Source organism: Lepidochelys kempii, chromosome 3, assembly GCF_965140265.1.
Source record: "Lepidochelys kempii isolate rLepKem1 chromosome 3, rLepKem1.hap2, whole genome shotgun sequence".
NCBI classification, from domain to species: domain Eukaryota; kingdom Metazoa; phylum Chordata; order Testudines; family Cheloniidae; genus Lepidochelys; species Lepidochelys kempii.
The window spans coordinates 148,491,631-148,516,006 of NC_133258.1; the positions used below are offsets into that span (position 1 = coordinate 148,491,631).

The following is a 24,376-nucleotide window of genomic DNA, read 5'->3' on the forward strand; positions in this document are numbered from 1 at the left end:
CCCTTGTAACATGCCCTGACGCAGCCGAAGGGCGGTGCAGGATCTGCAGCCTGGCACACAGGGCTGGGCAAACACCAGTCGGGGGGGAAATCCTGAAGTGGGGCAGGGAAGGGGAAGCCTGGGCTTCTCCAGGGAGCAGCTCCAGGGCAGGGAGTCAGACAGCAGCTGCTGTGCCTTTAATTTCTCTGCCCGTACCGCCCCCCCCCCCCCCACACTCAATCTAAGCTGCATGCTCCGCACATCCTGCCACCAGGCCAAACCCCACCTTTCCTCTGTGCAGAGCCAGCAGCCGAGCTAGCGCCTCTGCTGCAGCGAGCCGGGGCGAGGGAGGCTCCCAGCACCCGCGCGGGGCCAAGGCAGGAGAAGAGAGGGAAGGGCCCCCCCGGGAGCAGCCCACACAGTAAGTCTCTCTGCTCTTCTCAGCCCCTCCGGCCATGCTGGGAGCCGATTAACAGCTCAGCTCTAGAGGCTGCTAATTTCAGGGCCTGCCTGGGAGGGAGGGGCTGGTGGCAGGGACCCTCCCTGGCTTGGGCACTCGCTCCTCTTGGCTGTGGCAGCTGCTTCAGGGAAATGATCAGGTGAGTCAGGGCGGTGGCACCGGCCTATGGCACAGGTCTCTCCCCCTAGAGCGCTGAAGATGGGGAGGGGCTCGCAGGGTTCTGGCTAGAAGTCTGTGCTCCAGGCCTGGGGGTCCCCTCCCTCAGCACGAGTGGGGGGAAGGGGACCCCCCCTTTTGCACCTGGGAGGGCAGCAGTGGCATTTTCTCTTTGCCCCCCGCCCTGCGAGTGTCTATGGCATGTGCAAGGGGAAGCTGCTCTGGGCTGAAGCCAGCTGCTGTGTTGCACCCAGTGGCTGTGAGCCAGGCAGGGACTGCAGAGGATATGGGTGTTCAGCCTCAGACCTGCCTTGGGTCCTGGGCTGGGGGTGGCTTGTTAACCGGATCGTTGTTCCAGCTCTGGAGTTGCCCCCTCCCCCGCCCCCCAGCCTTTCCCCAGTGCTGCACAGCGATGCCCTGGGAGCGCCCGCCCTGTGCATTGCAGGGCTGCCCTGCTGGGAGTGCCAGCCTAGGGGAAATCCTAGGCAGCTCTTTCTTCCACCCCTCACCCACGCTTCCTAACTGGCAGTACTGCTGTTCCCCAATGCGCCCTGTCTGGAGAGGAGCCTCTCGGTGGGGGCGGGACAGGCCGACCTGGGGAGGATCCTGCCATTCTGAAGGGAGAGGTTGCTGAGAAATGAGCTCCCTGGCTCTGGCAGCAGATGTGTTGCAGCAGTGGGGGCCCTGTGAGTGCCTCGATAGAGGAGACTGCAGCCCATGGTCCCTGTGGAGCTTGGGGTCTACAGTTGATCGGGGTGGGGGCTATGTGAGAGCTGGGGGAGGCTATGCGTGAGGGAGGCTATTGCGGTCTGTCTGCTTCTTGGCTCCCATTCCCAGCTGTTTGCAGGAAATAGCTTTCCTGCTCCAAGGCTCTGTACTGGGCCCAGCACCCTTTGAAACAATCTCCCGCAGCTCAAGCACCTCTCAAGACAGCGTCTTTCCATTTGCTCAGCTGAGGTGTAAGACTGGCCCTGGCGGCTTTGTGGTTACTAAAGATCCCAGGGCGTGTTTCCATGGAACTGATGTGAACTCCCTTGGCCTGGCCAGATCCCAGCCTGGGTAACTGCACTGTGCCTTCCATTAGTCCTGTTGTTTCATGTGGGTGCCTGCCTTGAGCTCTTATGTGTAGTGTTGCTGTCTGGTGTGTTCCACCCCAGAAGTGGCTGCACTTTGGTGCTGGGTGACCAAGTGTGTATTACATGTAGTTTGGGATTGGGGTGTGGCATTCCTTGGGCTGGTTGGAGAGAACGTGCCATGCAAGCCTTGGTAACTCTTTTTATGTTTTGCTGGGTGTGGTGGCCAGGTGCGTCCAGGCCTGGTTTGAATTAGACACAGTTCCTGGGCTCTTCTGTGCTGTCTGAGCAGCCATCCCTGGGTGCTGGATTCCTCATGGAGTGAGGAGGGCTCGGCCACACACAGCAGTAAATCCAGCCCTGGGACTGCTTGTCCTGTTTCCTTTATCTTTCTAGTCCCTGGAGTTACCCCCTTCTCCATTGGATGTCATTACTGCAGAGACTTGGTGCCCTCCCAGCTCAGGCAGGGATGGTAAGCAGGGTGCTTGTTGTGTTGCAGCAGGCCCTTGATGCAAATCTCTCGGGTTGACATGGAGGCAGGCCTGTCCTAGATACTTAGTACATGCTCTACTGCATCAAGCGCTACCCACCTCCAGCCAGCCATGGGAGGCTGTTGCAGGAAATGAGGCCTGCATCCACTCCGCACCTGGTGGGCAGCACCCTCCAAGCCCAATGGCTTCAGTTCTGGCTGACCTGGTCAGCTCCGCAAGGAGCCTCCCTCAAATGCCTGGGGACCAGCAGTGGTGGGAACAGCTGGACCCTCAACTGTGTGTATAGGGGCGCCCCTGTGATCACAGGCCGAAAACAAAGGGACCTGGACTTCCCCCCGGAACAGTCACCTGGGTTCTGTACAGAGCTGAACTCCTCCTGTGCACTTGAATAAGGGTCTGCCTGCTGGGTCACCCTGCTGTTGGGTGTCAGCGTCACACTGGGGATCCCAGTGCACTGTTCTGCAAAGCTTTGAGTTCTGTTCCCACCTGAGGGGATTGGCACATCTGAAAGAGCTGTCCCCAGAGTGGTGGCTGGGATGGTGGCAACCTGACTGGTAGGAACTGTTGGTGATCCAAGGTCTAGCTGGGGGCCAGTCTCCCCTGGTGCAGGGAGACTGGAGAAGCCAAGTCCCAACACAAAGGTGGAGGGGGAATTGGTGAGACAAACCCTACTGTGCAGCCGGGGAAACCCAATCGCCTGCCTGTGGGTGCACAGTGAGTCAGTGGCAGAGCTGGAATTTGAACCCAGGAGTCCAGTGCTCCTTCCCTGATCAATAATGGTTGCAGCCACCAGCTAGTAGGGCTCAGTCTGGGCATGACGTCGCTGGAGGCTGAGTGAAGACAGAACTGATGTACAGGAACGGATATGGGTTGGGGGGGGGCAAGTTGGGGCCCCTCCCTACTCCACGCCTTCCGCCTGCAGTCACCCCGTGCTCCTGCCAGGGAAATGAGGCTGTGGCCTGGGGGCTTGCCCTGCTCTGCCCACCCAGTGCTCCAGCAAGCCCTTGTGCCCTGATCCCACTCCCCAGCAGGAGCACTGGGAGCACCCTTTTTTCCAAGGCCCTTGGGCACAGGCCCAATTGGCCCAATGGCTAATCCTCCACTCCTGGTGTAGGGTTTGTTTAGCTGCTGGAGGGAGGCCTTTGGGGACTGGAAGGGCCAGTTGGTTTGTGTCGGAAGGAACAGGGAAGGCGTCTTCCAAACCAAACAAACAGGGCAGTTGTGCTTCCCCTTGAAAACCTCGCTGTGCTGCCAGCGTACGCTGGAACAAGCCGAGGTCGCCAGTTCTGAGGGGGGTAGCAAGCTGTCCTAGTCATGCGTTGCTCCAGAGCTCCCGACTGCTCGGATGATTGGCACCGTGCAGGGCTTGGGGAAGGGAGTGACGCCAGGGGAGGACTTTGAAAGGGAGCTCAGGGATTCCCAGGGTGAGAGTCAGCCCTGGTGTCACTGACTTGTTACACTGAGGAGAAGGCACTGCATGGAGGGATGGGGAAACCTATTGCTATAGCTGGGCTGGGGAGCAAGCTGTGTGGCTGAAGCAGTATTTCAGGTAGCAGTGTGTTTCTGGGGGCCTATTTTCCAGGAGTCTGTGGAGCCAGAATTGCCCCGTGGCATCAAAAAGATGGATGCTGCTGGAGGGGGCCTGCCAGGTACAGAGATGGCTTTGGGCACTCCCTGGACAACAGTTGGCTTGTGCCTCTCTGAAGCATCATCCAGAAATGTGCACCCTATATACCCACCCAGGGGACGCATTGGCTCCATCAGCACCAGCCTGCAGGGAGACCTCTGTCTGCTCCTGCTCAGCTGGCATCCAGACTGGTTCCCCATGTGTCTGAAATGCTCTTCACTCCCTCTGCACTCAGGAGGACTCCAGCATCAGCTTCTGGTTACCTCCTTTGTGAGCACAGCAGCCATCAGGGCCTTCCAAAATACACTGAATAACAAGGCTAATAATAACCTATGCTGTGGCTGTGCCTTCTGGGCAAGGCTCAGCTTATCCACAGGGGGCTGCTGCAGAGCTGGGAGGAGCTATAAATGTTTGAAGAGGAAGCAGGGGTGCAGGAACTCTACAAAAGAGGTTGCTAGTTTTAGGCCCCTGGGGATGAAGAAAAGCATGAAAACGTTCCCAGAGTGTCACTAGTGCAGGGAAGTCTGCCTGAGTCTGCAGACAGCCTGAAACCATCGCTCTGTGAGGGTGACTGCCCCCTGGGGGTGAGGAGGGGCTGTTCACTCAGCTGATGATGGAAATGTCAGCATTAACCACTTTACTGCTTATCACCACAGGGTTGGAGAGGGAGGGTTGGTCTATAAAGATCTATGCAGCGTGACTGGGAATGGCAGCTCATTTTGAGGTCACAAGTGGGTGGCACTTAAGAGATGACCCCCAATTATTTTTTCCCATCTGGTTCCTGGAGCCAGTCAGCCAGAAGGGAGGATCAGAGAGCTCCACCCACGGGGAGCTAAACCCCAGGAGCAAAGTGGGGCTTTTCACACAATGCTTAGCCTGGCACCATTGTTTTGCAGGGCAACAGTCAGTCGGGGTCTGAGTCACTTGGGCAAGCCGTTGCTGGCATGAGGATGTGCAGTAGGGAGGGGGCATGTAGCGCTGTCAGTGCAGTGGGTGAGGGGCTGGTGCTGCCGCTGGGGAATGCTCTTTCCCTGGAGTGGCACTGCCATGGCTAGAGCATGCTCACACCCATATCAGCGCTGCACAGGCCTGCTGGGGAAGTAGGAAAGGGCCAGGCACAGCATGAGGAGGCTCGAGGCAGGGGAAACCACAAGCCAGGAAACAAAGGCAGCACGGATGACTGTGCCTAGTGGTGTTCCTTGCCCTGCCCTGCCCTGCTAGTCAAAGACAGGAGGAGCTAGCCCAGGGGCTTCCTGGATGGGAAGGTACTTGATTGGTACACTGAGATGGTGTCGCTGTGAGGTTCTTGGGCACACAGAGATGCTAGTGCTGTGGACCCTGGGGTGGGGAGTTGGCACTGGGAACTGCGTGGGAGTGGCACCAGGTGCAAGGACGAAAAAGGGGATTCATATTGTGGCAAGGAGGGGCACAGGGGTGGGGAGAGGAGCAGAATTGGTACTGCCTGGGGAAAGGGGTACTGGACATGCAGGCGGGAGTTCATAATGTTAGAGGAGCAGGCACCAGGGGCATGAAGGGTGGTTGGGGCTGCGGGGGGAGGGTATATTCTCTCCCTCCCCACCTCAATGAGCATTGGAACAGATACAGCCAGTGCCACCATAGGGCAGCTCTGTGGGGCAGGAGCCACATGCACCTTGTGTTCAATGCCCAGTCTCTTGCCCATCCCAAGGAAGCCAGCAGAAGTATAGCATGGGATCTGCCAAGAGCTGTCCCAGCCAATGCCATCCATTCCCTGCTGGTAACCGCAGGAACCCCCAGGATCGAGGGAGACCTCCTTGTGGCCCGGCTCCGTCCACGCTGTCTTGTGCTGAGGGTTGCGGGGTGTCTCTCAGCACTGGGCTGCTAGGTGCCTGGTCCCCTGCCATTCTGGGGGGTTCTGGCAGGGGTGGAATGGAGAGGATCGTGGCTGGCAGCAGGGAGGCTGTGGGGAAAGTGTTACGGGCCCCAGGGCAGGATTTCTGGCAGCAGAAAATGGAGCCCAGCTTGGCCGTTGCCGTGAGATGTCCTGGGGGTAGCTTGGGGTGATTGTCTGAGCTGGGGAAGAGTGGGGGTGGGAAGGGTCTGCTCCACCAGGGTCCCTCTGCTGCCGTGTGCAAGGAGACTTCTTGTGTGTTTCCAGCGCTAGTCCTCCCGAGTGTCGCTCCCTGTGAGATGAGGACAAGCCAGCATTTCTGAGGGGAATTCCAGCAGGTCCTCGGGGTGATGTTTTACCTGCGGCCTCCCCTTCCGCGGGCCCTAGTGCCAGTCCTCAAAGCGAGGCCTTGGGTGTGCCAGCCAGTGCCCACCGCCTCATGCTCAGTAGTGCTCCTATGTGCTGCCACGGACCTTGCGCTGGCTGCAGTCCCAGCGCAGGCTCTGGAGCAGTGGCGAGGTGGGTCAGAGCTGACCTTGCTGGATGGGGTGGCACAGCGCACTGGGGCCTGGTGCTCAGGGGAGCCCAAACCCACAGGCCCCAGGTGCTGATTAAATCCTTCGGAGGCAGGGACTTTGCAGGCCTTTACCTGGTTTGTGGTGGGCTCCCCACCTCCGCCCATCCGTCATTCACCCAAGAGGGGAATAGGTCGCAGTCCCAGCAAGGGAGGTTGGGGTTTGGCCCGGGTGATCCAGGCTTGGCTGGCTGTGGGGCCCACCCCCATATTTTGGGACGGGAATCATAGAATCATAGAATATCAGGGTTGGAAGGGACCCCAGAAGGTCATCTAGTCCAACCCCCTGCTTGAAGCAGGACCAATTCCCAGTTAAATCATCCCAGCCAGGGCTTTGTCAAGCCTGACCTTAAAAACCTCTAAGGAAGGAGATTCTACCACCTCCCTAGGTAACGCATTCCAGTGTTTCACCACCCTCTTAGTGAAAAAGTTTTTCCTAATATCCAACCTAAATCTCCCCCACTGCAACTTGAAGCTGGTGACTGGTGCGGGGAGGGCCAGCCGTGTCCCTGGCACTAGTGGGAGTTGGGTAGTTGCACACAACCCGACCAGGACAGAGCTGTGGTCCTGCTGGTCTGGCATCCAGTCTCCAGCAGGGACTGATGGCTGAGCACTCTGGAGTCCCCCTGCACCCGTATACCCCTCTTCCTCCTGAACACCATTGTGGATGGAAATGTGATCTGTCAGGCTGGAAGCCATGGCCCAGTTCTACACAGAAGCGACAGTGTCTGTGCTATGGATTGGGGTGTGGGAATGGCCCTTGACTGTGGGAGGCCACCCCAGGGGTCCTTTCTGCACTGCCAACTGGCCCCGGCTTGGTCACTTGGTTTCTGAGTAGCACCCCGTAGAGGGAGGCAAAAAAAACCGAGGAGTCCTTGTGGCACCTTAGAGACTAACAAATTTATTTGGGCATAAGCTTTCGTGGGCTAGAACCCACTTCATCAGATGTATGAAGTAAAAGATACAGGAGCAGGTATAAATACATGAAAGGACGTGGGTTGCTTTGCCACGTGTTAAGTCAGTCTAACAAGATAAATCAATTAAGAGCAAGATATCAAGGGTGGAGAAGTAACTTTTGAAGTGGTAAGAGAGTGGGCCATTACAGACAAAAAAACCGAGGAGTACTTGTGGCACCTTAGAGATGCCCAAATAAATTTGTTAGTCTCTAAGGTGCCACAAGTACTCCTCTGTTTTTTTTGCTGATACAGACTAACATGGCTACCACTCTGAAACCTGTCACCATTACAAACAGTTGACAAGAAGGTGTGAGTAACAGTAGGGAGGGGCTCTCCTGGAGCCAATGGTACTTTCCCAGCAGAGGCAATGCATGGGAGGGCATGCAGGGTCACATGCCCCCCCCCCCAGATTGCTTGGTCACATGGTGCGGCCAGGCCCCCTCTGTGCAAGGTGGCTCAGCCGGTGAGCTTCACAAGGCAGGGAGAGGCAGAGGCAGGAGGAATAGCTGGGAGCTGCAGGGAGGGGCCACTGCTTTCCAGGAAGGGGCGGGCATTGCTTTTTTGGGGGAAGGGGCTGCGTGGGGGGGCAGGACTCAAGCTGTTCTGGGGTTGTGCCACCCCCCACCCCACCGTCATCAGGCATAGGTCATCTCTGTTTCTCGGAATCATGCATCCTGTCGGCTCTGAGCTTGGTTTGAGTCACACTCTCCTGCTGGAGGAGGGCTGCCCCGGATCCTCCCTCTTTTCCACCTTTCCAGACTCCTGTAACTCCTCCAGGAGTTTGAAGTCCAAGTCCCACTGCCCAGGGCTGAAGCATATAATTTAGCTTCACAAGGTCCCCTGTGGTGTGGGGCCCTGGGCAATTGCCCTGCTTGCCACCCCTTAATGCCCACCCTGAACTTGCTACCTCCTTAAACCTGTTCTGCAACCCCCCTGGGGGTCGGTTAAGAGAGAACCACTGCTCCAGCCCACTGAGCATTGCTGGCTCTGGCCTGCAGCCTTGCAGAGATGTCACCACTTGCTAATGGGCCCTCCAAATGTGTTGACTCAATGCACGCTCGGCCAAGGGCATCTCCAGAAGGAAGGGACTAGTGCAGGCAAAATCTACAATGCTGCAGGGCCCATCCCTGGGAGGGGGAGCCTGAGGAGCAGCCACTTCCAAACCCCCCTCCCTTCCCCCCTGAGGAGTTCCCACCTTCCCACTGTGGCCAGTCTCTTTCCCCCACACCTCATGGTTTGTCTCTGAGAACAATATCACCCACATCTTCCCCCCACCAACCAGCAGGGATAGCTAGAAGTGGGTCTAGGGTTTTCAAACTTTTTTTCTGGCAACCCAGTTGAAGAAGATTGTTGATGCCTGCGACCCAATGGAGCTGGGGCAGAGGGATTTGGGGTGTGGGAGGGGGCTCAGGGCTGGGGCAGAGGGTTGGCGTATGGGGGTGAGGGATGTGGGATGGAGTCAGGAATGAGGGGTTCAGGGTGTGGGAGGGGGCTCTGGGCTGGGGCAGGAGGTTGGGGTGCAGGAGGGGGCTCTGGGTTTGGGGGACTCAGGGCTGGGATGCGGGAGGGGATGAGGGCTCTGGGCTGAGGGTGCAGGCTCTGGGGTGGGGCCGGGGATGAGGGGGTTGGAGTGCAGGAAGGGGATCTGGGTTTGGGAGGGCTCAGGGCTGAGGCAGGGGATTAGGGTGTGGGCCTACCTCCAGTGGCTCCCGGTCAGCGGTGCAGGCGGGGTGCAGAGGCAGGCTTCCCGCCTGTCCTGGCGCCGCGGACCATGCTGCCCTCCGGAAGCAGCCAGCAGGTCCGGCTCCTAGGTGGAGGTGCAAGGGCTCCACGACCCGCAGCTCCCCGGCCAATGGGAGTGTGGAGCTGGTTCTCGGGGCGGGGGCAGCACACAGAGCCCCATGGCCACTATGGGCTGGACCTGCTGCTGGCCGCTTCCGGGTAGGGACTACTAGTTTTACTACTAGTTTTTACTGCCCACCAGGATCTCTGGGTGCTGAGCAAGGCAATCCAGTGCCTTGTATTCTGCATCCCAGTACAGGGTCGCGACCCAAACTTTGAAAACCAGTGGTCTAGGAGAGTCCCAGCATCTCCAGTCCCAGCCTCCCCCAGCAGGAGCACTGGTGGTGGGGGAGCGCCCACGTATTCCAGTCCCAGCCTCCCCCAGCAGGAGGCACCATAAGGAGAATGTTGGTTCTGGGGGCAGCTCCCAGCCATTCCAGTCCCAGCCACCCCCAGGAGGCACTATGGGGAATGGGGCGGGAGTGTTGGGTCTGGCAGGGCTCCCATCTATTCCGATGGCAGCCTGCTCCCGCAGGAGGCACTGTAAGCAGCAAGAACAGAGCGCTGGAGTGAAAAGTTCGTCGCCCTGAAGTCCTGGTGGGCAGTGATGAACAGTGGGTGCATTGCCTTTGGTGTGGGGAATGGGGGCTGAGGCGGCCAGGATTCCTGCATGCTTGGCCCCTTTCCAGACAAGTCCAAAATCGCTGTTTGTAGCTCTATGCAGAATTTCAGCAGCGGAGCCGCTCCCTACCCCCATCTGCTCCCAGCTGGGGTCCAGGGCAGCTCTGTTTGTTCGGCTTAACACTACTGTGGATAGAAATGTGGCCTGTCAGGCTGAACGCCACGGCCCAGTTCTACACAGAAGCGACAGTGTCTGTGCTATGGATTGGGGTGTGGGAATGGCCCCTGACTGTGGGAGGCCACCCCAGGGGTCCTTTCTGCACTGCCAACTGGCCTGCCACGCTCGGTCACTTTGGTTTCTGGGCTCCCTCACAACAGTCTGTCAAAAGGAAGATGAGGAGTACTTTTGGCACCTTAGAGACTAACCAATTTATTTGAGACAAACTTTCCATCCTGTTAAAGTAGTAGCTGGAAGTACTAGTCAGAGTCCAGCATACAGCTGTGCAAGCTTCTCCAAAAGGCTCCGCTATTGCACCTCAAACCAGACCAGCCCTGGGCTCCCCACACACAGCTGCCAGTGTCCCTCACCCCTGACCTGCAGTCCCCTCCACCCCCCCGCTATCCCAGCCCTGGGCTCCCCACACCCAGCTCTGCCGATGCCCCTCACCCCTGACCTGCAGCCCCCCTCCTATCCCATCCCTGGGTTCCCCACACACAGCTCTGCCCATGACCCTCACTCCCAACCTGTCTCTTCTCTGCCTAGCCCAGATTCCTCTTGCAAACTCTGTTCCCATGGGGGAGTCCTGTCCCCAGCCATCCCTGAATCTCCTCTTCCCCACCTCCCACTGCCCCACACACACTGCTGTGCCATGTCTCATCTCCTAGTGCTTTTTTCATCACAGGGGGAGGTGCTGAAGCTAGCGCTGCCTGTGCCTGGCCAGCTGCACCATGATGCCCTTCGGGGGAATTGCCTCCCGGCTGCAGAGAGACCGGTTGCGAGCGGAGGGGGTGGGTGAGCACAGCAATGCTGTCAAGTACCTGAACCAGGACTACGACACCCTGAAGCAGGAGTGCCTGGAGCGCGGCAGTCTCTTCGAGGACCCCCAGTTCCCAGCTGTCCCCTCCGCCCTTGGCTTCAAGGAGCTGGGGCCAAACTCTGGCAAGACCCAGGGGGTACGCTGGAAGCGCCCATCGGTAAGTGCCTGGCTCTCTCCTCTGTGGGGCCTACAACATCCATCTGGATCCACTCAGCCAGGAGGCCCTGGACTGTGAGAGCTGCTCTGCCATGGTGACCCAGGCTGTCGCCCTGTCCCTTACACACTGGATCACTTTGCCTGCCCTGAACCCCAGTCCACAATCTGCCAAGCACTCCAAACCCCTCTGCCTGCCCCAGGCCTCATCTCCTTCAGACACTCTCCTTCCCCACAGGTGCCCAGAGCCACGGGTGCCAAGGGAGTTCTGTCTGTTGCACCCCCCCGAACCGGTTGCCTTCTGTAGTGAGTTCCTTTTCCCTCGGTTAGATCCGGGCGTTGAAATGTGGGGGTTGGTCTCTGTCTCACCCCTGCCCTTTCTGGATGGAATCGGACCTGTGCAGGTGTGTAAGCCCATTGCCTTGAGTGACTGGGGCCCCTCAATGTAAGCCCTCATACCATTGCCACAAACGAGGTTTGGGGCCTGTGGCTCTGCAGCAGCAGGTCTCAAAATGTTTTCCGACTGATCCCTTTGGAGTGGTTACAGTCAAGGCCCTTACCCACTGCTGGTGGCAGTTGGCACCCCTCTCTCCTAAGGGTGCTGTCAGACACTGCCACTCGTGGTCACCCCTGCTCCCTGAACCAGAGCCCAGCTGATTGATACCTGCTGTGTAGAGATCAGAAAGCGGATCCTGCTGAGATCTGGCACCAGTATTTGAGTGTCTCTGCCCCTCTGCAGGAAATCGTGGGGGACCCTCAGTTTATTGTTGGAGGCGCCACGAGGACAGACATCTGCCAGGGGGCTTTGGGTAAGTACTGTCCCTCCAATCCCTGCACAGCGGCACCTGGGGTTTGGTACAGAGTGGGGAGGAGGTGTTTGTGTGAGGAGTGTTTGAATGGATTGAAATTGTGGGGCCCTCTCAAGTGCAAAGACAGGATCCTGGCGGCAGGGGCCAGGGTTTTGTAAGGGTCGATTTCCAGCATTCTCTCCAGGAGTTGGGGGATTGACCCCAGTGCCCCTGCTGAATCAACTCTGCTATTACTTCTGTTCTTCCCCCATAATCCCACCCAGCCCTGCAGCTCTGGTTCCATTCTGGGATCTCCCTCCCATCTTGCCAGGATCTAAGAAGGACTTCCCTCCCGTTTAGCACTATGCAAAGGGCAAGGGCTCGCAACCCCTTCGCCACTACTGTGTGTGACTGACTGTTGGTTACAGTAGTCCGTGGACATCCCAGCCAGGAATCCAGGCTCCACTGTGCCAGGCACTATGCCTACATGTCCGTAATAAGCCAGTTCCTGCTCCAAAGAGCGTTCAACCTTGGCAGGTGATGAGAGACAACAGTAAACGAACGTGGTACAGGTCAAAGTAACAGTGCTCTGACTGTGATGGGTGGTGGTGGCTGCTCGCTTGCATAGTGTTTTGTGGGCAGCATGGTGGAGGTGAATTGGAAGGACCATGCAGTGGCTCTGCTGATTTTCACAGGGAGTGCCTTCCAGGCAAGCGAGGGAAAAAGCACAAAGGTGACCAGTGGTCAGCAAAGGCTGGCAGAGGTAGATGTCTGGATAATATATTCGAGTTATTAGGTAAGTGGGGCTGAGCTGTGATTAAAAAACAGTAGCTTGTGTTTGATGCCTTGGAGAAGGGGGCGGGGCAGTGGAGGGACCCAAAGAGGAAGGTGACACAGAGTGATCTTAGCCGGCAAGGTGATCTTAGCAGCAGCATTTTGAATAGGCTCAATTGGAGCAAGATGGTATGGAATCATAGACATGTAGGGCTGGAAGGGACCCTGAGAGTTCATCTAGTCCAGCCCCCCCCCCCCCCCCCGTACTGAAGCAGGACCAAGGAAACCTAGACTGTCCCTGAAAGGTGTTAATCTAACCTGTTTTTAAAAACCTCCAGTGATTCCACAGCCTCCCGAGGTAATCTATTCCAGCGCTGAGATATCCTTACAATTCCAAAGCTTTCCTGATGGCTAACCCAAATCTCCCTGGCTGCAGATTAAGCCAATTACTTCTTGTTCTACCCTGAGAAAACACGGAGAACAATTGGTCACTGTCCTCTTTACAACAGCCCTTCACATATTTGAAGACTGTTATCAGGTCCCCCCTCAATCTTCTTTTCTCAGGATTAAACCCTCCCTCCCCCGTTTTTGTTTGGTTTTTTTTTACCTTTCCTCATAGATCATATTTGCTAAACTTCTTATGTTTGTTGCTCTCCTCTGGCCTCTCTCCAGTTTGTCCACATCTTCCCTAAAGTGTGGCACTCAGAATTGGATGCAGTACTCCAGCTTGAAACTCACCGGTACCCGAGCAGGGCAGGACAGTTACCTCCTGTGTCTTCCATACAACACTCCTATAAATACACTCCAGACCTACAACACCCTTGTGAACTTGGACACTTCCAAGCATTTGTCAAGGAGCAGTGATGATGGGAGATGATGATGGTTTTGATAGTGTAGCCAGATTTTTTTAAATGCTGCGTAGGAAGAAGTGGCAGGATTTAGATACGGTCTGAACATGTGGATCTCGAGAGCAGGGTCTCCTAAAATACTGTGTGCTGATGTGTGTTAAACAGCTGCTATGTTCCACCCCCGAGATGGCTGCCTTTCAATGTCTGGGGAAGTGATTACTGTGTCTAGTTTGTTGCACCCCTTGGGGGCTCTGGGAATGTCGAAGCTGCCATGGCACAGCAGCATGACCTGCATGGGGAGCCACAGAGCCCGGCTGGGTACAGTCTCTAGAAAGAGAGTAGCAGGATCCCCAACTCCCTTACAGCAGCCAAAACTGGGCCCAAAATTGCAGTTAGTACATGAGAGTCTGTCCAGGAAAGAGCCATGGCCAGAGCAGAGGTGGGAGGCTGCAGGCCAGGATCAAGAGGCATAGGCAGAGCTGGGTGAATGGGCCAAGACTGGAATGGTAAGATGGGGAGGGCTGTGGGTCAGGAATGAGGGGCATTGGTGGAGCTGGGGGTGGGGCCACAGGACTGGACAAGCAGGGGGAGTTGGTAGCCAGGATTGCGGGGCATTGGCCCAGCGGGGGTGAGGTTGGGCCACTCTGTGGTGTCCCCATGGCAGGCACTGCTGCCTCCACCCGGCTGGGATTCGTGAGTGGAGCGGGTGGCGGGTGTTCTGGGCCTGGCCACGCCCGGGCAGGAAGTTGCTAGGGAGCTGAGTCACAAGGGGCGGGCAGCCAGTGGCTTGAGGGTTGCTGTGGTGATGGTGTGTGAGTTGGTGCCGGTGCCGTGGCTATATTTACAATTCCCAAAGGGATATCAAAACCAGGCCCTGCTCCTGAGTCCGGTCCAGGGCATGCCCCCCGCCACCAAGTCCAGTCCAGGGTCCCCTAGTCCAGGCCTGGTTCTTCTCCTGCTGGGAGCTTCCCTGTTCTGCCTCCTGGGCACTCCCTTTGCATCCCATTAATTGATCTTTAAATATTCATGGTAAATAGGCCCAATGGCCTGTGATGGGATGTTAGATGGGGTGGGATCTGAGTTACTGCAGAAAATTCTTTCCTGGGTATCTGGCTGGTGAATCTTGCCCACATGCTCAGGGTTCAGCTGATTGCCATATTTGGGGTTGGGAAGGAATTTTCCTCCAGGGCAGATTGGAAGAGGCCCTGGAGGTTTTTCGCCTTCCTCTGTAGCGTGGGGCACGGGTCACTTGCTGGAGGATTCTCTGCTCCTTGAAGTCTTTAAACCACGATTTGAGGGCTTCGGTAGCTTGGACATAGGTGAGAGGTTTTTTGCAGGACTGGGTGGGTGAAATTCTTTGGTCTGCATTGTGCAGGAGGTCAGACTAGATGATCATAATAGTCCCTTTGGACCTTAATATCTATGAATCCCCACCCCTGCCAGCCTGTGCCCACTCTCTGCTGCTCCCCCGCCCCTCCCAGCTTGTGCCATTTCCCTGTTGGATTTGCCAGTTGCCAGAAAAATAATTTAATCCGCCAGGTTTTTTCTTTTTTACATGGATATTATATACTAGACATAGATGCTTTAAGTGGCAGTTGGGGGAGGGGGAGCTGCAGAGTTGCCTTGTGGTTGTGGGTTGGGCTTGCCTCATGCGGGAGGGGATGCCAGTTTTTTGGCATTTTGGAGGTGGTAACCCTATCTGTCTCCCCTGGCGCCCAGTTGTCTCCGCCCTCAGCTGCTTGTCACTCATGGCCTGGTTCCCGCCTGCAGCAGAGCAGCCTGGCTTGTTCCCTTCTGACTGACAGGAGCAGCTGGGGGTGAGGCACAAGCTGGCTGGCCTCCCAGCAGTTCCTGCCCTCCCCCATTATTCCCGGATGCTCTGGGGAGGAGTGTGAACCCCTGGACACAGTGCCCAATGCCTGGCTTGGATCTTGGGGCAGCATGTGCATGGGGGCTGTGTGGGGGCTGTGTTTCCATCCCCCTCAGTCAGTGCTACCTCACCAGGCCCTTGGTCCCTTCCTGCAGAGCACATGGGAGGATGGCGGGTGGGGGGGGGGCACATCCTTTTGCCTCCACATGGCTAATCAGGGGTGTTGTGGGGGTGGAGCATCCCTGGGAGGAAGTTGCTGTAACTCCCCTCACACACTCCCCTGTTAACTCCTTCAGTGGGTTCTGTGGGTCCAGGGGATGCAACTGGCGCTTGTATCATAATGGGCAGCAGGCTGGAGGATCCCATGTGGCGCTGCCCAGGGCGGGAGGGGGGTGAGGTAGAAGTGGGGAGGGTTACAATCTCTGGTCTCAGTGACTCAGCAGGGAAGCTGTAGGAAGGGAGAGGCTGGGGGCAGGTCTGGTGGCTGATCCCAGCTCCCTGCTCTCCAGGTGACTGCTGGCTGTTGGCTGCCATTGGTTCCCTCACCCTCAACGAGGATCTCCTGCACCGCGTGGTGCCCCATGGACAGAGCTTCCAGGAGGACTATGCTGGAATCTTCCACTTCCAGGTAAGGCCCAGGGCAGGGCAGTTCCCCACCCCACAACAGGTGCTGCAGAGCCCCTCGAGGTAGGTCCAGGCCTCGGAGTGGAATCCAAGCCTCCCCCATGGCCCTGGCCTAGGACCATCTACACTGAGTAACTCCTGGGCCCTATCATGGCCCCTCTCTTCCCCAAGCTCTGCAGCTGTCCCTGTCCACGGGAGTCTGGTCCTGTCCCACTCACCCCAGACTCTCCTTCCTCCCCAGATCTGGCAGTTCGGCGAGTGGGTGGACGTGGTGGTTGACGACCGGTTACCAACCAAGGACGGGGAGCTGGTGTTTGTGCACTCGGCAGAGTGCTCCGAGTTCTGGAGTGCCCTGCTGGAGAAGGCCTATGCCAAGTGAGTGTCACCCTGCTGGGCCTGGGGCCAGTGGGGTCCGAGAGGGCGAGGGACTGAGCGGAGAGCACATCTCTGGGGATCTTGTCCTGGGGGTGTCTCCTCCAGTGGGCTTGCTCCTCTGATCTGGGGAGCAGCTGCTGAGTCCCACTGCTGTCTGCCCTGGCCTCCCGCTCATCCTCTGGCTCTGTCTGGTGTGCAGACTGAACGGCTCCTATGAGGCCCTGTCAGGGGGTAGCACCACGGAGGGCTTTGAGGACTTCACTGGCGGCGTGTCAGAAATGTACGATCTCAAGCGGCCACCCCGCAACCTATCCAGGATCATCCACAAGGCGCTCGATAGAGGATCCCTGCTTGGCTGCTCCATCGACGTAAGGGGTGCTCCTCTTTCCTGCCCTTCCTTAAGGGGTTGTGGGGAGCTTGGGGCCCCTTCTCCTTCCACCTCAGGCTCTGAGGCCAGATTGCTCCCTGCGTCCCCCTCCATGCCCAGCTGCCAAGGGGGTAGGTGTAAAATCCTCCTTAGCTGTGTCACAAGGCCCTTGATAGAGCGGGTAGCTCCCAGCTGGTATCTTCCCACCATCTCAGCAGGGCTGGCCGTAGCTTCAGGGGTGCCCCACCCAGATCACCCCCACCTGAGGACAGCATGGCCCCCTGTTGAGCCCCAGAAGCAAGGGCTGGGGAACAAAGCTGGTTCACAGTCTCTGTAGGTACGTCAGGCAGGGGATCTGGATGGGACCAGTCTTGCTGGCAGGGGAGGCTCGTGGGTGCAGAGAGATCATTCATGCCCCTCTGCCCCATTGGAGGGTTTTGGAGCAGGCATATGCCCCCTTGTGGTGAAATTTTGAATCGGCACGCACTGATCTGCCATTTCCAAGTGGGTATGTGGGGGCCATAAAACCAAAATCCCCTAAACAACTGCGGGGGCAGGTCAATCCAAACCTCTGAGGAGAGGAGCCAGAGAGTGGGGGCTTCAGCATTAGCCCCCAGCCTGAAGGGTCCCAGGGGATGTACTGTGAAGTAGAGGGATTCTTTCCTCCTCCCCCAACCTCTGCTCTAGGTGTGTTTTTTTTATAGGCATCCACAAAGTGGGCAGTATTCATTCATCTCCCCCTGCCCTCTCAACCCCTCCTAATGTGTCACATTGCAGCTATCCCTCCAGCAGAGCCCTTGTTGCAACTGCTGCAGTGAGAGGGAGCAGGGGCTGGGTGGGTGGCTGTCGCGGGGAGTTGAATAGATTGGCCCACATCACCAGCCCTGATCCTCTGGTTGATGGTGCCCTGCCCCTCACCGGGGCTGGAGCAGCTTGGGATGGGGGTTCTCTGTGGGAAGGCAGCATGTGTCCGTGTCTCCTTAGCTAGAGGAGGAGGTGCTGGCTCTGGACAGGGGGAGATGCACCAATTCCTTGTCCTCTCCCCTCAGATCACAAGTGCCTTTGATATGGAAGCAGTGACCTTCAAGAAGCTGGTGAAGGGGCATGCCTACTCTGTCACAGGCTTCACTGAGGTGAGTGGCTGCCTGGGACCAAGAGAAATTACATGGCTCAGCCAGTGGCATCAGTTTAACCTTTGACCTCTGAATTTTGCCAGGTGGAGTACCGGGGTCGCCAGGAACAGCTCATTCGCATCAGAAATCCCTGGGGTCAGGTGGAGTGGACCGGAGCCTGGTGCGACGGGTGGGTGAGAAACGGGTGCCATGCTGGTATTGTATGGTCTTGTAGTGTGCAGTCCAGGTGCTGTTTGCATGGCACTGCTAAGAGAGAGCTTGCAGCGCGTGATGCGCCTGCGGCAGATAAAGGTGCAGCTCCAGGGTGGGCTCTGAAGTGTCTGGCACTGGGGCGTGTCGGGGGGGGTGGCACAGTTCAGTATTAGTGTCCCCTATCTAACCGCCTCTCTCCTGCCATCCCAGCTCTTCTGAGTGGGACAACGTGGACCCCACCCAGAGGGAGGAGCTGCAGCTGAAAATGGAGGATGGTGAGTTCTGGTGAGTATCTGCAGAGACAGATGGTGCCACTCTCCAGCAGGCAGGGCAGCCTGCACCTGTTCCAGACGGGGGGTGGGGCCACAAGGTTCTGATCCTCGGGGAATCACATGCTTTGTCCTAATGGGCTGAATTCCTACCAAATCAGGAGCTTAGGAAAGTGTCTTCATCTCCCCAGTTAATAACTCTGCTCCTCTGCGGCCCTTCCACCCAGCCAGACGCTATGGAACTAACCAGCCCTCCAGGCGTGCGAGCGGGGCCTGTTGTAGCACGTCCACACGCCACGGCCTGTCGCCCCTGTCCCAGTTGCAGGCTGTTGCCGTGGTGGTCCTGCTGTGCCTTTCCCCCTCCCCAGCGTGCCATTGAGAGCACCTGCTTCTTGGCCCAGAGTTAGGGCAAGGGAGTCCGGTGGGGTTTGTTGCCCCGAAGATGGAAGTAGAGCTGGAGGATTGGCAGAGGGCTTCACGGCGCGCAGCTCTGCTAAGGGACCCTATGCTCAGGGCGGGACGCAGCCAGGCTGATGATACGAAGGACCCCAGCTGGGCTGCGTGGGGCTTGGGCCAGCAGGAGGGACACTTATTCCAGGCTGCTGTCAATGAACCCAGAGGAGCCCCCCTCTGCACTCAGCCTTGTTGGGGTGGTGATAGCAAATAGGGCTGGGACAGGAATGTGAGGGAATAACCTTTGCTGGCCCCAAGCATTGCTGGCTCAGACAGTAATGGGGGGTGGGCTGGATGGGACCGCCTGAGTGTGGCCCCTGTAACTCTTCCCTGTCAGAGAGCTCCTGAGTAGTGGGGCACAGGAAGGGGGTTAGAGCCAAGAAAGCGAGGGCCCCGTGGATGGGAAACTGGGAGCCCCCCCAGCACCGCTGAAGAAACCCCCTGGTGGAGAGACCTGAACTGGGTGGAGTCTCAGTCTTTTGTCTGCCTCCCCTCCCCCATGTTCAGGATGGCTTTCAAGGATTTCATGAGGGAGTTCTCCAGGTTAGAGATCTGTAATCTGACCCCTGATGCCCTGGACAAGGACGGCCTGAGCAAGTGGCACACGACCCTGTTCGAGGGTTCCTGGCGCCGAGGCAGCACAGCAGGGGGCTGCAGGAACCACGCAGGTACCACCCACCACCAGCCTGTTCCTTAAGGGTATGTCTACACTGCAGTGTAAGCCTAGGGTTTGAATTCAGACTCAGGCCTAATCCCCTTTCCGTCCACACACAAATCACACAAACCTAGGGCTCAAACCCAAGACCCCAGAGGGGTGGGGGATCCAAGCCTGAGTCAATCCAGGACCCAGGGTTCAAGCTCTGTTGCTCTGCAGTGTAGATGCTGCACTGGGAGTCTGCCAAAAGTATCCCACGGGCCAAATTCCATTGTCCTCTGGACAGCCAGGTTTGGTGGGCAGTCAGGTTTTCCCACAATGCACCACAAACAAAGGGCTAAAGCAGCCACGTTTTTGGAAGGGCACTAGGAAGTCTGGGGTATAGATAGCTGGACTTGTGCCCACCTAATGGAGACCCAGGTTGGGGCCCAGGGTTCAACAGTTTGGGGTTACAAATGAGTGTAGACGCTCAAGCCCTAGGTTCACAAACTCAAGTTCTACTAACCCTGGGCTTACATTGCAGGGTAGACATACCCTAAGACTCCAGTTTTCATGTGTGTGTGAGCAGGGAGCACAGTGATGCTCTGGGAGTGGGTCTGCCATGGGGTTGGGGTTGTGGGGCCTGTCTCTGCTCTGGCAGGGGGCAGCCCCTGGGCAAGGAACAAACTGTGTAGCCCAGCGAATCTGAGCCCTGTGATAAGGAGGGAGTGGCTGGTGATCAGAGACACTGGGGGGGATGTAGGAGCCTACCCCTTGTGTAGCATTCGCTGTGGAGAAGTGGGTGCAATGGGGGAGGAGGCTGTGGGGCCTGCTCACCCAATGCATTATCCCGCCTCCTCTTTCCTGCAGCCACGTTCTGGATTAACCCCCAGTTCAAGATCAAGCTCCTGGAGGAGGACGATGACCCCGAGGACGATGAGGTGGCCTGCAGTTTCCTGGTGGCCTTGATGCAGAAGCACCGGCGGAAGGAGCGGAAGGTGGGGGGCGACATGCACACCATCGGCTTTGCGGTCTACGAGGTAAGCCCCTGGGTGTTGCTCGGTACTCCCTAGGGGTGGGGAGTGCCCCATCCCAACCCACATGTGGGCAGCACTGCTGAGCTCCAGAGAGAGCCAATGAAGGGATCCCACAAGCCCTGTTAGTGGGGTGACTTTCCTCACTCGCCCCCCATTCAGCACTGAGTGCAAGAGGCAGCAGGCAGGGGCTCCGCTCCCCACAAACAGGTCCTGATCTCTCTCTCCTCCTTTCCACAGGTCCCAGAGGAGGTATGTCCTGAGCTGCCAAACCCCACCGCTGGAGTGTGAGAGAAGAGGAGTGCTAGGGCTGGCAGGAAGGGGTTAATTCAGAGCCTGGACTCCTGAGGTCCATCAGCCCTGGGAATTTCCCACCTCAGCCTTTCATCAGTTCCATCAGCCTGCTAGGGCAACCCCTGGCCAAGCCTTCCCTAGGCTGGCAGTAGAAAGCATGCCAACGTGTGCTTAGCAAGGGAATACCAGGAGGAGCTGGCTGATGCTCGGCCTGGCTAGCATCACAGGGGCTCGGCACGCTCAGGTTTGAGCAGGAAGATCCCCACCACCTGGAGTAGCTCCGGAGCCACATGCGGCTCTTCAGAAGTTAATACGCGGCTCCTGGTATAGGCACCGACTCCGGGGCTGGAGCTACAGGCGCCAACTTTCCAGTGTGCCGGGGGATGCTCACTGCTCAACCCCTGGCTCTGCCACAGGCCCTGCCCCCACTCCACCCCTTCCCACCCCCTCCCCTGAGCCTGCCCTGTCCTCACTCCTCCCCCTCCCCTCCCAGAGCCTCCTGCAGGCCACAAAACAGCTGATCGGGAGGTGCAGGGAGGGAGGGGGAGGCACTGATTGGCAGGGCTGCTGGTGGGTGGGAGATGCTGGGAGCAGGTGGGGGGAGCTGCTGGGGGATTGCTGATGTATTACTGTGGCTCTTTGGTAAATTCTGGCTCCTTCTCAGGCTCAGGAGTCCCCTGCCCTGGAGTAATTGCTCACTGCAGTGAGTGCGTGCGCACATGGAGCAGGGGTTATCTCCTTGCCTCCAGAAGCTGCTGCATTGGTCAGTGGTGAGAGACGAGACACTGGATTAGCTGGGCCGGGCTAGTCTAACAACTTCCTGGAGATGGTCTGTCCGGGGTGGGTAGGTTTGATGGGTACCCTCCACCCGAGAGCCACGAGTCTGCAGCTGTGCTGATAATCTAATGTGTCTGGTGCCTCGTGCCCCGGGCAAGTCCTCCCTGCCCGTGGCTGGGCTGTTACCCATGGGTGTGTCTGGTCCCCAGGCCCGGGGCTGCCAGAACGTGCACCTGAAGAAGGAGTTCTTCCTGCGGAACCAGTCCCGGGCACGCTCAGAGACCTTCATCAACCTCCGGGAGGTTAGCAACAAGATCCGGCTGCCCCCGGGCGAGTACCTCATCGTGCCCTCCACCTTCGAGCCGCACAAGGAGTCCGACTTTGTCCTGCGCGTCTTCACTGAAAAGCAGTCAGACACAGAGTGAGTCCATATGTGAGATAAGCGGCCGGGTCTCAGCTCAGGCTGTGGGGACACGATAGCCCAGCTCATGCCTGGCATGGCTTGGGTGGTCCCTTGGCAGATCTGGCTGAGTGGGAGGCTTCTCCAGAACATACTGACATAGGGGTGGGGGAAGGCAGTCCCCGCCCAGGTTTGGGCATTGGGATCGGAGCCCTACACAGCTGCAGGAGAGAGGCCTGACCCTTCCCTGCCCATCACTCCATGTCTGTGTTGCCAGGTGTCTCAGTGCTTTGTATCCCCTGGGTGTCTGTTTCCCCCCAGATCAGGGGTAGGACAGGGTCCCCAGGTCATGTTCCTTGGGCCCTTCTCTCCAGGGGTCTCAGAACTAGGGTTTCTCTCCCCAACCCTCCTGGCCTGTCTGATCTAGCCATGCTAGGGGGTACGCCATGCTCACCGCCCCCACAGCTCTCCACGCCTATCAGGACTCCGCTCCCCTCCCAGCTGGCATGCTGCCCCCTCCGTCACTGTGTCTCCCTTTGTGTCCCCAGGGAGCTAGATGAGGAGATCACCGCGGATCTGCCGGACGAGGTAAGAGGCCACCAAACCCAAGCTAGTGACACTACCCCTGCTGAGCCTGTGCGGGTGCAGGGCAGCACAGTGGGGCATGGGGGGAAAGAGTTCCAGCTGGGGGCTGGCTGCATTCATGTGCCCAGTGCTAGTTTGAAATGGCCCCTCGGCCAGAGGACCAACTGGGCTGAGGGGCAGAGAAGGGGGCGCGATTGAGGGAGGAGGGCAGGTGACAGTAGAGAATGGGTGGGGAGCTGAAGGGCAGCTGGAGGAGGGGTGCAGAGAGCTCCCCCTGCTGGTCCTTTTCAGTAGGAGCCTAGGTGCGATGGCAGCTCGGCTTTAGTGGGAGGGGAAACTCCAGAGCTTGTTTAATAACCTGCCCCTGGTTTGCGTCGCCCCAGGAGGAGATCTCGGAGGACGACGTGGACAGCTCTTTCAGGAACATGTTCCAGCAGCTTGCAGGAGAGGTGGGTGCTGCCGCTTTGGGCTCTGTTCATGCCCCCACCCCCCACCCTCCTCCGGTGCCCTTTGCGCCAGCAGCAGGCTGGGAGCGTTCTGTGAATCAGAAATGGGGGGCTGGCCGTTGTTGTCTATCCTCGTCAGGATCAGGCCCTGTGGTGCTGGGCGCCGAGCGCGCACGGCTGAGACGCTCCCTGCCCTGAACAGCCCCCAGGCTCCGCAGCAGGGGTGTGGACATCAATCTCAGGGGTGTAAGAGGCGCGACCCTCACTGCAGCAAGGCTGGGACGCTCTGTACCCAGCTGGGGGACCCATCACTCAGTGGCTCAGTCCCTCCTCCCCTCTGGGTGTCGGGCACAATCCAGCTCCATAAGGACTGGGCCTGAGCGTTTATGCCCCACTTTATTAGAGGGCAAGAGCCTGCCCCCATACCCACTGCAGCTTCCCATGGAGGCCCCACAGGCTGTGGGTAGGGAAGTCCTGCTTACCAATGCTCCTAAGTCTTTTCCTGCTCCCACTTCGTACCTCCTGCTGCCTCAGTGGAGCTGGGGCGGGGGTCCTGGCCTCAAGACTGGCTCTGACCTATAACCTGGTTTCCTTGGCCAGCAGTGAGGTGCTGCAAACCAGCAGGTCTCCTTCACTGACAGCATAGAGCAGACACGGGCCATCACGCAGCACTTGGGGGGAGGGAGAAAATCCCTGCTTGGGGGTGATGTGACAGGGTCAGAGAGGGGCCCAGGGGCCTGAACCACGCCTGGCACCAGGGAAACCCACCACCCTGGTGTCTTGTGAGAGAGTCTGGGGCAGGTGCCCAGCTGAGTGTAGTGAATGGGTCACCGCTAATCCTCTGCCCTCCCACCAGGACATGGAAATCAGCGTCTTCGAGCTCAAGACTATTCTGAACAGAGTCGTCACCAGACGTAAGTGCTGCCCCCGGTCTCTTCCCCCATCCCGGACGCTCTCGCTCACTCGCTCCCCTGCTCTGTGACTCATTTTCCCAATAACAGTGTCTCCTTCCCCCACCCCCAGACAAAGACCTGAAGACGGATGGGTTCAGTATGGAGTCCTGCCGCAACATGATCAACCTGATGGATGTATCCTGCTGCGTGCTGGGGGGAGGGGGAGCCTCTCCTATGGGGACCCACCCTTCTGGCAGAGACCCCTTTTCCCGAGGTGGGGGTGGCGGGTGGGTTTGGTAGTTTCAATAGAGGCCCAGCCCAGCATGGCTCCCCAGATGTCTACTCTGTACCCCTCGCCCATGCTCATTTCTTGGGGGGAAGTTAGATCCCGGCTGCAGCAGCACCGTGGGCCCCTGCTCCAATGCCTCTGACCCCCGTTGGCCAGGGTGCAGCCTGGAGCAGCAGGCTTTCTGGAACAAGCTTTCACTTCCTCTCCATGCCCGCTGCCCAGGGAGCTATGCCTGCTTCAGCCCAGAGCCTGGCCACACCCTTAGTTTCTCTTCTGCCTCCCCCTTTGCGAGAGGAAGCGTCCCACCGCTCAGTTCCCTCTATTAGTACATCTCACACACCAGGCTTGGGACCATTTGCTGCCCAGCAGTGACCTGCTCCATCTCTGGGCTAGGGGCAGACTTCAGGGAGATCCCTGTCCCCAAGGGGTGCTGAGTGAGGGTATACCAGGTTCTCACCCAGACACCTTCAGTGGAGCAGAGCATTCCCCCCTCCCCCTTGTTCTGTCTGACTGCTGGGGTTGGAGGTGGGAATCGACAGCCACTGGTCTGTG

The 24,376-nt window shown here is 58.1% G+C and overlaps 1 protein-coding gene across 1 annotated transcript in view; it reads left to right on the forward strand.

Moving 5' to 3' along the window:
- Positions 1–220: 220 nt before the first annotated feature.
- The window catches only part of CAPN11 (calpain 11), a 29,787-nt gene continuing 5,631 nt past the window's right edge, over positions 221–24,376 (forward strand). Inside the window, exons 1-17 of the mRNA XM_073338495.1 lie at positions 221–400; positions 10,492–10,783; positions 11,519–11,588; positions 15,569–15,687; positions 15,925–16,058; positions 16,258–16,426; positions 17,475–17,558; positions 17,642–17,727; positions 17,961–18,035; positions 18,980–19,140; positions 19,977–20,146; positions 20,381–20,392; positions 21,421–21,632; positions 22,160–22,199; positions 22,580–22,645; positions 23,499–23,556; positions 23,666–23,730. Of these exons, the coding sequence (XP_073194596.1) occupies positions 10,538–10,783; positions 11,519–11,588; positions 15,569–15,687; positions 15,925–16,058; positions 16,258–16,426; positions 17,475–17,558; positions 17,642–17,727; positions 17,961–18,035; positions 18,980–19,140; positions 19,977–20,146; positions 20,381–20,392; positions 21,421–21,632; positions 22,160–22,199; positions 22,580–22,645; positions 23,499–23,556; positions 23,666–23,730 (1,767 nt within the window). The 5' untranslated portion in view covers positions 221–400; positions 10,492–10,537. The remainder of the gene's footprint in view (positions 401–10,491; positions 10,784–11,518; positions 11,589–15,568; positions 15,688–15,924; positions 16,059–16,257; positions 16,427–17,474; positions 17,559–17,641; positions 17,728–17,960; positions 18,036–18,979; positions 19,141–19,976; positions 20,147–20,380; positions 20,393–21,420; positions 21,633–22,159; positions 22,200–22,579; positions 22,646–23,498; positions 23,557–23,665; positions 23,731–24,376) is intronic.